We start from the raw sequence: 14,522 nt of genomic DNA, 5'->3' as shown, positions 1-14,522 counted from the left end.
AGGGAAGCATTTTCCTCATAAAATAACTGCATAATATATTGCATCGTAATAATTAAATAGTGTAATGACATTGCTTAGATCTTGACTTTTTTATTATAGTAGAGTTGCTGTATAGTATTAGGTAAGGTATAGGCGTACAGTATAGTGAGTCACAATTTTTAAAGGTTATACTCCATTTATAGTTATTATAAAATATTAGCTTTATTCTTTGTGTTGTGCAGTATATCCTGGAAGCTTTTTTATACCTAATCGTTTGTACCTCTTAATCCCTCCCCCTTAAACTGCCCTCCCCCACCCCCCACACTGGTAACCACTGGTTTGTTCTCTCTGTCTGTGATTCTCTTTCTTTTTTGTTATATTTACTAGTTTGTTGTGTTTTTTAGACTCCATGTGTAAGTGATATCATGCAGTCTTTGAATCTGGACATTTCTTTAAAAGCTTTATTCGTTTCTGAAAGCATCTCAGACATTCACACAAACTCTTAAATTCCTTGCTTTGCTTGTTCTCTCGTGATTTATTACATGTGATTATTGAAATGGAGAATGGGAAAGTGGTGGTTTCCACTGAGAGCTGAGAGCATTTATCAGGTGCCTGGGCTCCAGATCCTCCTCTTTCTCCTTTCCTTCTTCTTTTAAGTACTCGCATCCTCCTAGTCCTCCTTTCTTTAGAGCGATTCATTTTCTTTCACCAGGCTTTGTCCTAGAACAGCTCATCAGATTTTCTTCCCCGACTTGCCAAGCCGTTTCGGCCCTCAGCCCTCAGGCCTGTTCATTCTTCCCAGCTCAAAGCTGGAGCTCCATCTGCTATCTTCACTGAGACTCACACTGAAGGTCAGAAATGACCATGTAAATGACCAGAGAAACTACTTCTGAAGATTTTGTATTATATTATTACATTATTTACATTATTATTACATTATTTATTATTATATTATTTAGCATTCTCGTGGAAAAGATCCATGTAATACATGTCTTCTAGAATGCAGTTCCAGAAATGAGAATTATGTCATATTCATATAATATATAATTGTATCCTATAAGATATATTAATATACTAACATATGAACAAACATATTTTATACTATATTAATATGTTATATGTATATGTTAATATATGTATGTATATTAACATATATTAACATATATACATATAATATATTAATGTGTATATGTATAGGTGTGTGCGTGCGTGTGTGTGTGTATAGTGATAAGCTGGATTGCTTCTCTTGGCAACAACAAAAAAGATGTTTTCTTTTTGACTTTGAAAAAAAAAGAATTTTATAATATTTTTCCTAATTTCTTATTTAGAAGTCTCATTAAATATACGTGTGTTGCCTGCAATTCTTCTAAAAGTGGCAATAAATATGATACTTTACTGATTTTTGTTGATTTTTTGAACACTGCATATTTGCATTTCCGAAATCCAAATTGAATTTTAAACACTCCTGTTCCATGCCTCAGGTCAGGATACTCTAAAATTCAGGGGAGAGGGAATTATCATCCGACAGGTACTGCCAGGAGTCATCCAAAAATTTTAAGTGACTTTTTCTTATTGCTAAAGTCATGCCCACTTATTGCAGAAAATTTAAATGTCAGATGGGCAAAAAATATATATCTCATCTATGATCCCTCCAATTATTAGCATTTTGGCCTTCCAAATGTGACTTGCCAAACACTTTTTAATTGTACATATGTATTTCTTTAAACAAAAACCGTCATCTTTCTATGTCATTGAAGGGGGAACACAAGTAACATACGCATAGAAGCCATAACCAATTGTAATAATAAGAAAACACCAGAATGCTTGGACAATAGGAGCCAGGTAGTGTAAGTCAAATCAGTAAAATTCATTTATTCCAATGATAGAGTTAATAATTCAGACCTCCTTCATATCTTTTCATTTTGAGTTAATTTTTAAAATCAAAATTAAATAGAAAACTATGGACTGAGAAGAACCACCCATCACTACCTTCATTCACCCTGTTCCTTCACCTGCTTTCCTGTGATAATGACTTTTTTTTGCCGGGGTTGGGGGATCTTTCTAGGGCCACACTCACAGCATATGGAGGTTCCAAGGCTAGGGGTCTAATCTGAGCTGTAGTCGCCAGCCTACACCACAGCCACAGCAACGCAGGATCCTAGCCAAGTCTGTGACCTACACCACAGCTCACGGCAACGCCAGATCCTTAACCTACTGAACAAGGCCAGGGATCGAACCCATAACCTCATTGTTCCTAGTCGGATTTGTTAACCACTGAGCCACCACAGGAACTCCAGTAATGACTTTTTAAAAAGGTGTTTGCTGGAGTTCCCTGGTAGCCTAGTGGTTAAGGATTTGGTGTTGTTGCTGTTGTGGCTTGGGTTCGATCCCTGGCCTGGGAACTTCTGCATGCCGTGGGTACGGCCAAATATATATGTGTGTGTGTGTGTGTGTGTGTGTGTACATATATATATATATATATATATATATATATATATATATAGTTTTGCTTTGTTTCCAATCTTCTTTTATTTCAAACAGTGTAATGGTGAATGCTCTTCAGTATGTATCATTTCACATTATTTGAAAGTCTATTTGCTTTTCTCTCTCATTTTTAAATCGATGTATTATTGATGTACAGTATTATGAGGCTGGTTTGGCCTCAGTATAAGCCTCTGGCTGGGAGGGGGTCAGTAGTACAAAGATATCTGATTGGGCCTTTCTTTCCCCTTGCAGCATCTTCCTCAAAGAACTGGAGAAGTACGAGCAGCTGCCTGAGGATGTGGGACACTGCTTTGTTACCTGGGTAACCGACCTGAACCTCTTCTCTTCCCCCTGTCCCATGCTTTCCAGGCATGCAGATGGTACCAGATGGCATCACTGTTCAGTGTCTGCGCTGGGGATCGGGGTCACTGACATTCTAACACAGCACCAGGGACTGTAGGGAGGGGTCAGGGGTCAGGCTGAAAAAGGTAGTCTCTGCCCGAGCACCAGAGCCTTCGTTGTGTCCTGAACGTTGTGTCCAGGATCCCCCTTAAGTTCTCTCTCTTTTTTTTTTTTTTGGTCTTTTTACATTTTCTAGGGCTGCTCGCGCGGCATTTGGAGTTCCCAGGCTGGGGGTCTAATCAGAGCTGTAGCCACCGGTCTACACCAGAGCCACGTCTGCAACCTACACTACAGCTCACGGCAACGCTGGATCCTTAACCCACTAAGCAAGGCCAGGGATTGAACCCGCAACCTCACGGTTCCTAGTCAGATTTGTTAACCACTGTGCCACAACGGGAACTCCCCCCTTAAGTTCTCTTAATAATTTTCTGCAATTGGGATATTGGGAGGTTGGAGCAAGGCCACCACCCTTGGTAGAAGAACTATACCAGCTCAACCCATGAATTGTTTTGTTTTGTTGTTAACAGGGTGAGGATTAAGGAATTAGAACTTTAGAAATCCACCAGATCATTGCTGACATTGTCTTCCTGAGTAGAGAAAGACTCTGGGTGTCCATCCCAATTCTGACCTACAGGATGTGTATCTAGTATTCTCATTCTTGATGCTGTTGTCACCGGCCAAGTCACTGAATGTACCAACTCCTAATTATATCAACAGAAACATTAGTCTCCGTTAGCATCTCCGTGCCACACTATTCTGAGTTCAGTTTCACAATACAAGTGCAAGCATCTCCAAGGAAGTGTATTTAGTACAGTAAGTGCAACTAAACATGGAAATCCTTCCCCAGGGTCAAGAGTTCTAATGTTTAATAATTATCTAATTCTAGCTCCCACTCAGAATGGGCTAAGTACTTTTCCAAATGTCTTCACCGTTCAGAGAGTTTATGCTCTTAACAGCCCTATGGAATAGGCAGGGCTGTGCTTATGTTTTATATTTTATATATGGAAACATTTCAGATGAGTGAGAACATTGACTGGTCCACTGACATGTAATAAATATCACAGCTCATCCCACAACTCAAGACCTGAGTTGCTTCCTTCTCATGAAACTGTGGCATACTCTCATTTCTGGATGACATCTGAGACTGCCATCTCATTTTGTGCTATTTCATCTTTACCTCTAAGTACATAAGCCTATGCACAGTTCACATTAATGCTGATAAATAGTTTATGATTCTTCACACGGCCAATGCAGAGAAAAAATGAGATTGACTATTAAGAGAAGAGATTTTTTTTTTGATAAATCTTGTTTCATAAATTTTGTGGATTTGCCTTACAGTCAACCATAAGTATGATTTATCAGCATCTCTAAGGGGTGATGAATGCCTCCCAGGTAGTATATAAGCCCTAAAATTGATTTCAGAAGACCTTTGGTGATTGTATAAAATATGCGCATTTTGCCACAAATTATCCCAAAGTGACTTTCTTAAGTCTCATAATCTTAATGCATGCTTATAGTGCAGGAGTCAAGGGTAGAAAGAGTTGTTTGTGACATATTGAATAGCCGTGGTTATGACCGAGAAGCCTGGAGTCCACTTGCCTGGGCTCTACCCCTTTCTAACTGTGGGAATTTAAAAGTTACTTAGCCAACATTATGCCACCATTTTCACATCTGTAAAATGGGGGTGGTAATTACAGAACTCACCTCATAGGGGTCTCATGAAGATCAAATGAGTTAATACCTACCGAGCACTGGGGGAAGTGCTGGCCTAACTGGAACCTGCCAGAGTTAACACATAGCGAGGCTGCTTTCTCAGAAGAGGACACCTCCACTGTTTTAGAGGCACCAGGATGGAGAGCATTTCACAAACAGGAAAGCACTTCGTTGGCAAATATACACACCTTCCCCAGTGCAAAGGGTGTGTTAGCGCTAAGGCAGAGGGCCCTAGAGAAGTAAGAAACGAATTTTCACTGAGCCATGAGATTCTTGACTTGAAGAAGCAATCTGGTTAGGACTCCTTGGCCTGACCCTGTCCCAAAGGGTCACCCCTGCTTTCCTTTCCCCCATCATTGCCTCTGGGAAGTGGGGGTCACGCCGTAGTCCCTTGACCTGCCCTACAAGCTGCCCCCAGTTGGGAGGACGAGCAGATGTCCCTTTGAGATCACACTTCATGCTTCATCTTTGACCTTTGCTTTTAGAGCAACTGCTATCATTTTTCAAGATGGGAAGCACAGTCGTAGCTGATCCAAAAGGGGGGATAATCTCTCCATAAATTCTGTCCAGCTTCAGGATACATGTGATACGTGGATTGGTTTTTCTAATACCGTCTACCCCAGACTGGTATTAAAATGAGCTCACTTCCAGAGAGCTTTCTCCCGCTGCTGCTGGAAGAGAAAGCAGCTCCCCAAAGTTTGTCGGGGGGAGCCCCAGGAGCCAGGATGTTTGCTGCCAGTAATCCCGTGGGACATCGTATCTCGGGTTTAACTGTGCAACCCTTGCTGGCACCATCAACAGAAGGGAGTGACTAGCGGATGCTTATTTATTACTGTCTTTGTTCTTTTCAGGCAGACAAATTTCAAATGTACGTCACCTACTGTAAAAACAAGCCTGATTCCAACCAGCTGATCCTGGAGCACGCAGGCACCTTCTTTGATGTAAGCTGTGAAATTCCATTCTTGAGCCCCTGATGAGCAGGTGGAAATGCTTCTCTGCTTTGAGACACTAGGTGTTGTTTGTTTGTTTTTTTAATTTTTAAAAGTTTTCCTCAAGCATAGTTGATTTATAAGTTTGTGATCATTTCTGCTGTACAACAAAGTGATTCAGTTGTACATGTACACACAGCCATTCTCTTTCAGATTCTTTTCCCACATAGATGATCACAGAATATTGGGTCGAGTTCCCTGTGCTCTACAGCAGGTCCCCATTGGCCAGTGATTCCATATACCTCAGTGTGCATATGCCAGTCCCAAACCCCCAGTCCGTCCCTCTCCCCCTACCTGTCCTCTTTGGTAACTGTAACTTTTTCAAAGTCTGTGAGTCTGTTTCTGTTTTGCAAATAAGTTCATGTGTATCCTTTTTTTAGATTCCACATACAAGTGATAGCATATGATGTTTGTTTTTCACTGTCTGACTAACTTCATTTGGTATGATAGTTTCTAGGTCCATCCATGTTGCTGAAATGGCATTATTCATTCTTTTTTATGGCTAATATTCCATTGTATCCATTCTTCTGTCAATGGACATTTAGGTTACCTCTGTATCTTGGCTATTGTAAATAGTGCTGCAATGAAGAGATATTGGCTTTTGTGTGTGTGTGTGTTTCTAGGGCCGCACCTGAGGCATATGGAGGTTCCCAGGCTAGGGGTCAAATCAGAGCCGTGGCTGCCGGCCTACACCACAGCCACAGCAACACAGGATCTGAGCTGTGTCTGCAACCTACACCATAGCTCACGGCAACACCGGATCCTTAACCTACTGAGCAAGGCCAGGGATCGAACCCACATCCTCATAGATACTGATCAGGTTCGTTAACCACTGAGCCATGATGGGAACTCCAAGATATTGGATCTTTAACTATCCTTTCTTCCTCATTTTTTTCTTTACTGGATGCCCTCCTACCTCACCCTACCCCCACCTCCAAAAAAACCCCGAAAATACCTCTGTCATAGCCGAAACATGGAGAAAAACAAAAGCAGTATTTATCTTTCATTTTACTCTATCCCATTTCCAGTGTTGTGGTTTCAAACACTGCACATTTGCCTGTTTGCCTCAGCACCAAACTGAGCTGACCATGAATCTCCTGTCAGAGGAGGCGTTCCCATGATGCAGGTGCTGATAGATGTGCCCCACTAATACTGCATGCACAGCTCCTCAAATGCAGGGGTTCTCAAACTGTGATCTCAGCCCAGCCGCATCAGCAGCACCTGAGAACCAGTTAGAAATGTGTATTTTGGACCCTGCTCCAGATCTACTGAGTCAGAACCCGCCATGGCTAGAGCCCAACAATCTATAAGTTTTAGGAAGCCCTCCAAGTGATCTGACACCCCCTGGAGTTTGAGAACCACTACTCAAATGCTTTTGTTTCAACCTGGACTACACATGGAAAACTACACAGGGAGCCTTGACAAATCCTGATTCCTGGGTCTCACCCCCAATTCTGAGATGATCAGCTTGGGCTTGGCCTGGGCATTGAGAGCTTTGAACATTTCCAAGTGAGAGGAACAAACAGCCAGGGTTGAGCACTTGTGCTGTAATAGAAGCTGAGAGAAGACCCAGAGCCGATGCACCTTGTCAGGTCCTCTGGTTTAGGGGGAGGATGCAGTCCCGTTGGTGAATGATAGTGTCTATGTAGTGCCAGTCCCCAGAGAGTGATCTATTGGCTATAAAATGAACAGAATCAAATGGGTCCCTGCAGGATGCACAGGAAGAACTGGAGGGAGAAAAGAAACGAGAATACAAAGGAAAGCTCAGAGAGAGGAGAGATGGCGGGAGTGATGGCCATTCTGGTAGTCATATCAAAAGGGACAAAACTTGGAGGCCATGGTGCAGTGGCTTAAGAATTCACCTGCTAGGTTGGGTCACTGCAGAGGTACAGGTTTGAACCCTGGCCCGGGAACTTCCACATGCCATGGGTACAGCCATAAAAAAATGTGGCAAAACTTGAAATTCAGAACATTTTAATGCCTATCAGTCTGTCTTTCTGCCTACCTCATTCCCTTCATAAATATTTGAATGTCAGGGTAGTGTTTCAGGCCCCATGGGGAGTCAGACATCCAAACATGGGTCCAAGACTTGAGGTGACAAAATAAACATTCTCTGAGCATCTTTCTAGCCTGACACTGCTGTAACAGAAGTGATTCTGCAAGTATCTTGTTGCTCAGTGAAGGAATGACACTTGAATGGGTGAAAGCCAGACAAGAAAAAACATATGTGCCTTTTAATTTTTTTAATTTTTTTTCAAAAAATAATTTAATTTTAATACCAAAGATATCTAGTGCTACCACTTTGTTATAATTTCTTTGTCTTTTTTTCTTTGCTGTAAATGTTGCATTTTTAAGTGATTTTTATTTTTTTCCATCATAGTTGGTTTACTGTGTTCTGTCAGTTTTCTACTGTACAGCAAATTGACCCAGTCACACACATGTATACATTCTTTTTCTCGCATTATCCTCCATCATGCTCCACCATAAGTGACTAGATAGAGTTCCCCGTGCTTTTTTAAAATGGAATACTAATATGGGAATGGTGCCAAGGTGGAATTTCTGAGCTTGTATGTGTTTAAGCAGAAAATCCAAGAAAAGTTCTTCTCTAACTTGGTGTCAGAATTTATTGGATATCATATTGGATGCCCTGTACTACTATTGTCTTTGCTTAATCATTTAAGTTATTTCTGGGTATTTGTCAACAGTGTGCAGAAGGGTCTTTTTGAAGCTTTAAATGCGCTGTGTCCTATCTTTCACTTTACATTTTTCTGAACATACACATCCTGTGCTCTGAGCATGCCTCAGACTCTGCTGCTTCCTTATCTTTGCTTACACTGCTCTTGCTGTTTGTGGCCCCTTCTGCATGCGTGTGCATGCGCATACACACACACACACACACACACACACAGTCACTCTTAAAATTCTCCCTATCTTTTAAAAGTCACATGTCGCTTCCTGCATAAATCCTTGCCTCTCTCTGGGCCTGCAGTATGCTTTTTTCTCTCTACAGCGTATGTAACAATTTGCCTTTTGGCAGGTTAATGATGTAACTTTTCATTACACACGCCTCCCCCGACCTGTGAGCCTTTCCAGGTTGAGTGGTAGTTTACCTGGCTCATTTTATATATGTTACAGTCTAGTGCTAAACTGTCTTTTCCTTTTGTCCTACATTCCTCATATCCCTGCTTCTAGCCAATTTCTAGACTTTGACTTGTAAGTCAGATATATCCCAAATTTCGCATCCTGCCCCCCAGTTCCAGCATCGTGCCTGATGAGCCTCCACGTTAATTGAGGAGGCTGATGGAAGCCAGAAAACCAGTCCAGTAGGAGTTCCTGGAGCTTGGCCTGGAGGTGGGGAGGAAGAGCAATAAACTCCCCTGATTGTTCCCAAAGCTTTCCAAAAAGCATGATCTTTGTAGCTTTTTCCCATTCCATCCAAAGGGGTTCCCTAGATTCTACACTTAGCAACCATCTGTTTTAGGCCCTCCTTCTATAAGAGATAAAGCTCTAATAAAGACAGTCTTTTATTATCCATTATTATAAAGAGAGCACAGAAAATTCAAGTCCCAGAAAGGCCCACCCGTTGTCATTATCCAGAATTTTCTGCTGCAGACGTGGGAACTGTGAGGCTGTGGCATCTGGTGCCGCGTTGCTAGCTAAGCTTGGCTGGGCTGACCCATCCACCCAAGGCTGCCTCTTCCTCGCTCTCCCCACGAACCCTTCCCGGAACCAGGCATCTTCTCAGAGAGCGGAGCCTGTCAAAGGCACGTTATTGTCTGTGCTCTCCTGCCAAAGCCCCCAGGTAAACTCACAATGTTCACTTGTCCAGAAAGGGTCAAGCTGCCAGCTGTTTTGCCCATTTTCCTTGAATGAGCCCTGCTATAACTACTCACCTCTAGGGAAGAGGCAAATGAGTGAGAAAACTGCTGCTTCCTGGGAGAGTTGGCAGGAGATGGAGTGATTTTTAAAATTTTACATCCCTCTTCTCCACCCTCCTTTATGGCCACATAGCAAGTCCTGTCTTATTGAGCTTTAACATGTCTCTTGTAATCTTGCCAATGCTTTGTTCTCACCAATCCCAGTTTCTGGCAAGCACCCACATCACACACCTGGTGACAGAGATTGTACATATATGTGAAGGGTACAGTTTGTTTTTAGAGTATTCACAGGCACATACAGTCATCCCCACCGGCAATTCTAGGACATTTTCATCACCTCAAAAAGCAACCCCACACCCTTTAGCTGTCACCCCCTCCACCTTATCCTCCCACCTACTCCCCGAGCCCTAAGCAATCAAGGATCTCTTTTCTGGCTCTATCGATTTTCCTGTTCTGGACATGTCATTAAAAATGGAATGATATGTGTTCTTTTGTAACTCACTTCCTTCACTAGCATAAAGCTTTCAAGGTTCGTCTGTATGGTAGTGTGTCTCAGTTTTTGTTCCATTTTATGGCCAATTAACTCTCCATTGTATGAATATAATACATTTTGGGTTTTATTCATCCATTGATGAATATTTCGGATGTGTCAACTTTTCATTGTTATGAATAATACTGCTGTGAACATTTCATACAAATTTTTGTGCAGACATATGTTTTGAGTTCTCTCAGGTATATACCTAAGAGTGGAACTGCTAGATTATGTTTACACAGTCAGGTTTTTGCAGTAGTCTCCTAATTGGCTTCTCAATCTCTATTCCCCCCCCCCCCGCCCCCACCTCCACCCTCCACATTGCTCTTAGGCTTGTATTCATCTATTGGAAACATTGTGTTCACCACGGTCTTCTTGTCTGAAAGATTTACCATTGAGATGTTCACCCTCAAATCCGAATTCATTCTTCTAGTTTGAGCCCGTCAAGGACCTACATATATCTGGCTTAACTAACTGTATTTTCACTTTTTTTAGAATGTAGGTGTGCCTCCTCTGAGATGGTGGTCCTCATGACCCTCTAAAGACCCAGTGATTCTTTCCTGTGGGTTCTGGTTTATACGTTTCCCTTCTTGGGAGTGCCCTTGCTCTGACCTTGCACTTCACCAGCCCCTGCCCCTCCTCTAAGCCCCAGCTGAACACTTTGTCTTGACTAAACCATTGACAGCCCCTCCAGGCCCTGTGATTTCTTCCTGTTCTCACTGACTGTCACCAGGGAGAATGTCTTCTCTTACTCTTCGTTGCTCTCGTGTGTGTGTGTGTGTGTGTGTGAGAGAGAGAGAGAGAGAGAGAGAGAGAGAGAGGGAGAGGGAGAGGGAGAGGGAGAGAGAGAGAGTTCTCAGCTAGCCAGAGTGTACAGTTCTTGAGGGAAAGGACTGAAATATCCCCTTCTCCAACATTCCTAACACTCAGGCTTCAGGGAATGGAAGGTCACTGTGGAGGAGGCGTGGAAAGTGGACTCAAATAAGAGCCTAGCGGCACAAACAGCAATTGGAGGCTGAGGTCTTAACCCCGGGTGTGGATGATGTGAGCAGTGGGGGTGGGAATGGAGAGGAAGGACTGGTCACCAGGGGAAGCAGAAGGAAAACAGCTGAAAGTGAATCCCATGGTTTCCAGCTCAAAAGACCTGAAGAATGAGAGAGACCATCACAGGGAGAAAGTGAAAGGGAATATAGGGGTGATTCTAAGGTTGGGATGTGTTAAATTTAGAGAGAGGAGGAATGGTAAAAAAACAGAGAGAGATGCTCTTCTGCAGCTTTAAGAAGGAGACTGTGGGCAAATGCAGACTCGGGAGCCCTCAGAATACGTATCGGAGCCTCCCTCTCCACCTTCTCTTTATTCTCATCTTCTCTTTTACCCCCTTGTGTTTCCTCAACTCCGGGTTTGTTTCCTTTCAGCCCTGCTTCTTCACCTCTCCTTCACCATTCCACCTGTTGCTTACCTCATCAATTCCTTTTTCTGTTTTTATCACTCTCCATGTCTTTGTCATTGCATTTCCATTTCGTAAATCTGCTTTCTTTCCCTAAAGTTTCTCCCTTTTTTTTTCCATCTCTCCTTTTTTTTTTTTTCTGTTTATGCATCTTGATCTCTCTTGTTTCCCTTTCCCATCAAAGAATCACTTCTCATAATCATCACCCCTATTCTCTTTTCTCCTCTCTCCTTACCCCATGCCCCTCCTCCTAGACTGTACCTACACCTCTCCCTCTGTGCCTGACGGTGCCTGTTTCCATCCCTGTAGGAGATACAGCAGCGGCATGGTCTGGCCAACTCCATCTCTTCCTACCTGATTAAGCCTGTCCAGAGGATCACCAAGTACCAGCTGCTTCTAAAGGTACCTCCCCTCTCCTCCACGTCCCCCCTTGGCACCCTGCTGACCCAGCCCAGGGAGTCCCACCTTTGCCCAAGGATGGCAGAGCTTCCACCCGAAGACCTTTCCTCCCCCTGGAGCAGAACTTCAGAGATGAGCCCATGCCGGCATTGTTCGCTCCAGACTGCATATTCCAGCCCCTGAAATTCCAGATGCTTATTTTAGGGGAGAAATGGGAAAAGGGACAAGTTGTGACTATTTTCCCAGGCACCCACCATGGCACAGCTTGTAGTGACTGCCGCTCCAGGCACTGGCTGGTACATAGAGCTTCTCTTGTCTGTCCCTTTGGGCAGATTCCTCCTGGTGGCCCCTATTCCTGATAGGATCTGGGGTCAAGGTCTCTGGGGCAGTGCTGGTCTACATGGGCGCCGGAGGCCCAGGGAAGCACCTACCATCACCCTAATCACTGAGTTTGTCAAGACTAAGAGGTTTTTGAGAGGAAATAGTTTAAAAATACATATTAAACCATAATGACAATCTGTGTCTTTAGGATCCCATATGTTAGGGGTTCTTCTGGAGCCAACCAAGAGATTTGGGTTTTCTCCAAAATCTTTTCTTTAAAAGTCAAATAATCAAATTATGTAAAATACTAAATGATTTGGGCTGATTCTTTCAGAGGAGGATACACTTACAGTCTGAAAATATGACATTTCTCTGCTAAGAGCCTGGGAAAGCAGTGTCATAGGCAGTTATATAACGCCATCTATATTAATTCTTAACGTGTAAGGGTGGAGTTTTCCCCAAGTTTGAATATTTTTTTGGTCGCTCCTCAAATGCAAAGGATAAAAAAATAATGAGAGGCATGTCATGAGTAGTATAGTGAGAAAATCTGATGAAATGCACCTCTGTGAGATGCTTGTTGAACCTAACATGTTCTAGATACTTCATTAGGAGTTCCTGTCGTGGCTCAGTGGTTAGTGAATCCGACTAGGAACCATGAGGTTGCGGGTTCGGTCCCTGGCCTTGCTCAGTGGATTAAGGATCTGGCGTTGCCATGAGCTGTGGAGTAGGTTGCAGATGCGGCTCGGATCCCACGTTGCTGTGGCTCTGGCGTAGGCCGGTGGCTACAGCTCTGATTAGACCCCTAGCCTGGGAATCTCCATATGCCGTGGGAGCGGGCCAAGAAATGGCAAAAAGACAAATAATAATAATAATAATAATAAAAATAGGTGCTTCATTAAACCTGGAAACCAGTCTAGTTTCAAATCTAGGTTATAGTCACATTGTAGTGTGCCCACCTTTCGGGTCTGTGGGATCTTCCTGGCTTAGCTCTTGTGGTTCCATGATGAGAAGCGTGGGGGCAGCAGTGAGCCTTGCCTGGACCTCTTCTTTCCCCACCCAACCACCCCACCAGCTACCTTGAAGCGCTTCCTACCTTCAAATCACAAGAGCTTGAGGTCCTTCTTTGCCTTTGTCAGATAGTTAGCATCCAGATCTATGGTCACTTATAGAAGTTTCTCCTTTGCCCAGATTTCTGTGTATAATTATCCTTTCCTTCCCTATCCTACGTAATGCACAACCTTTCTCAGTGATTCTTCTTGTGCCAGATTTTTTTTAAATTTATTTCCATGAATTTTAAATTTAAGGGTACCAAAGCCTTTTCAGAAAGTGGTGGGATTGTAAATTAAAACAACGTAAAACCAACTTACCCACTCACACTGCCAGTATCTTAAATCAATTAAGATGCAGTTCTAAGAGAAATAGAGCTTCTCACCTCTCCCTGCTAATCCCATAAGGCTCCTAGGATGGATCTTGTGACATGGACAAGGGAGGGAAGTGGAGGGTGGATGGGCTTCCCCATGTTTTGCTTTAGGCAGTCGGAAGGGTGAGTTCAGGGCCTTTGTTCTGTAACTGGATGCTTTAGAAAGAGAGGACTGTGTAGGTACCAGGAGGGAAAAAAATAAAGCAGTGGCAATTTCTTTTAGAGAAGTTATAAAATTATTTGGGGAAAAAAAAGACAAGTTGCTTTTGACTTCTTTTTTAAAAGTGCTGTTAGCAGAGTACCTGCTGAGTAAAAGAAAAATAGTTTGCTGAGCTTTTGCTCTAAATAAATAATATGGAATTTATTTTCTCATTAAAGTCAGTTTTATTCCAAGTAAATTGACATTTAATTACCAGTATCCTCTGGGGTCCCTCCCTTTGGGTGTTGCATGAAAGTGAAAGTCAGAGTGTTCAATATTCTCCGTGTAAATCTGCTACCGCTGTCCTTTTGGAGTCTAAATTAAATGTGGAGCCTTCTCCTTATCGTAAACTACAGCAGGGATATGAGGAGGACTCATTGTTTTTGCTGGTTGATTGGTGGACCTGCCAAACTGCTTTGGGAGTTTAAATTAGTTGGTGTTTTCTGTTGCTAACCTAAGCACATTTCTTATTTCCTTCTTATGTTTCTGGCTAGAAATTCCCTTGATGGGGTATGAGAACAGGTTGGGAGGGTTGAGATTAGAAAGGGGTGGGGAAACTCAGAGAACTCCAGGTTTCCAGAAGTAAATGCAACTTTCTGAATAATGATGCTGTTATGCTGGCTGGACCCAAGGACAGAGCTGAGAACTGCACGTGTCTACCTCCCAGGCATGTGCTCTGGACAGCACACCTCTTCAGACACTCTAAGTTCCCTTCTTCATAGGGGAATGTATCCAAGATAACACAAAGCCTTGGATTTT

At 42.9% G+C, this 14,522-nt stretch overlaps 1 protein-coding gene across 37 annotated transcripts in view; it reads left to right on the top strand.

Annotated features, from left to right (window-relative positions):
- KALRN (kalirin RhoGEF kinase) overlaps positions 1 to 14,522 on the top strand; it is a 695,174-nt gene that overhangs the window by 435,616 nt on the left and 245,036 nt on the right. For all 37 annotated transcript variants that reach the window (XM_084990933.1, XM_084990932.1, XM_084990931.1 and 34 more), the window contains 3 exons: positions 2,716 to 2,785; positions 5,430 to 5,519; positions 11,734 to 11,826. In XM_084990933.1, coding sequence (XP_084847059.1) covers positions 2,716 to 2,785; positions 5,430 to 5,519; positions 11,734 to 11,826 — 253 coding nt within the window. The remainder of the gene's footprint in view (positions 1 to 2,715; positions 2,786 to 5,429; positions 5,520 to 11,733; positions 11,827 to 14,522) is intronic.

This window comes from Sus scrofa, chromosome 13, assembly GCF_054392235.1.
Source record: "Sus scrofa isolate SSC_HxYL_T2T_F1_AM1 chromosome 13, Sscrofa_HxYL_maternal_Yorkshire_Landrace_v2.0, whole genome shotgun sequence".
In the NCBI taxonomy this organism is placed as follows: domain Eukaryota; kingdom Metazoa; phylum Chordata; class Mammalia; order Artiodactyla; family Suidae; genus Sus; species Sus scrofa.
Note: the sequence above shows the minus strand (reverse complement) of the source record. Positions and strands in the feature narration are given on the sequence as shown.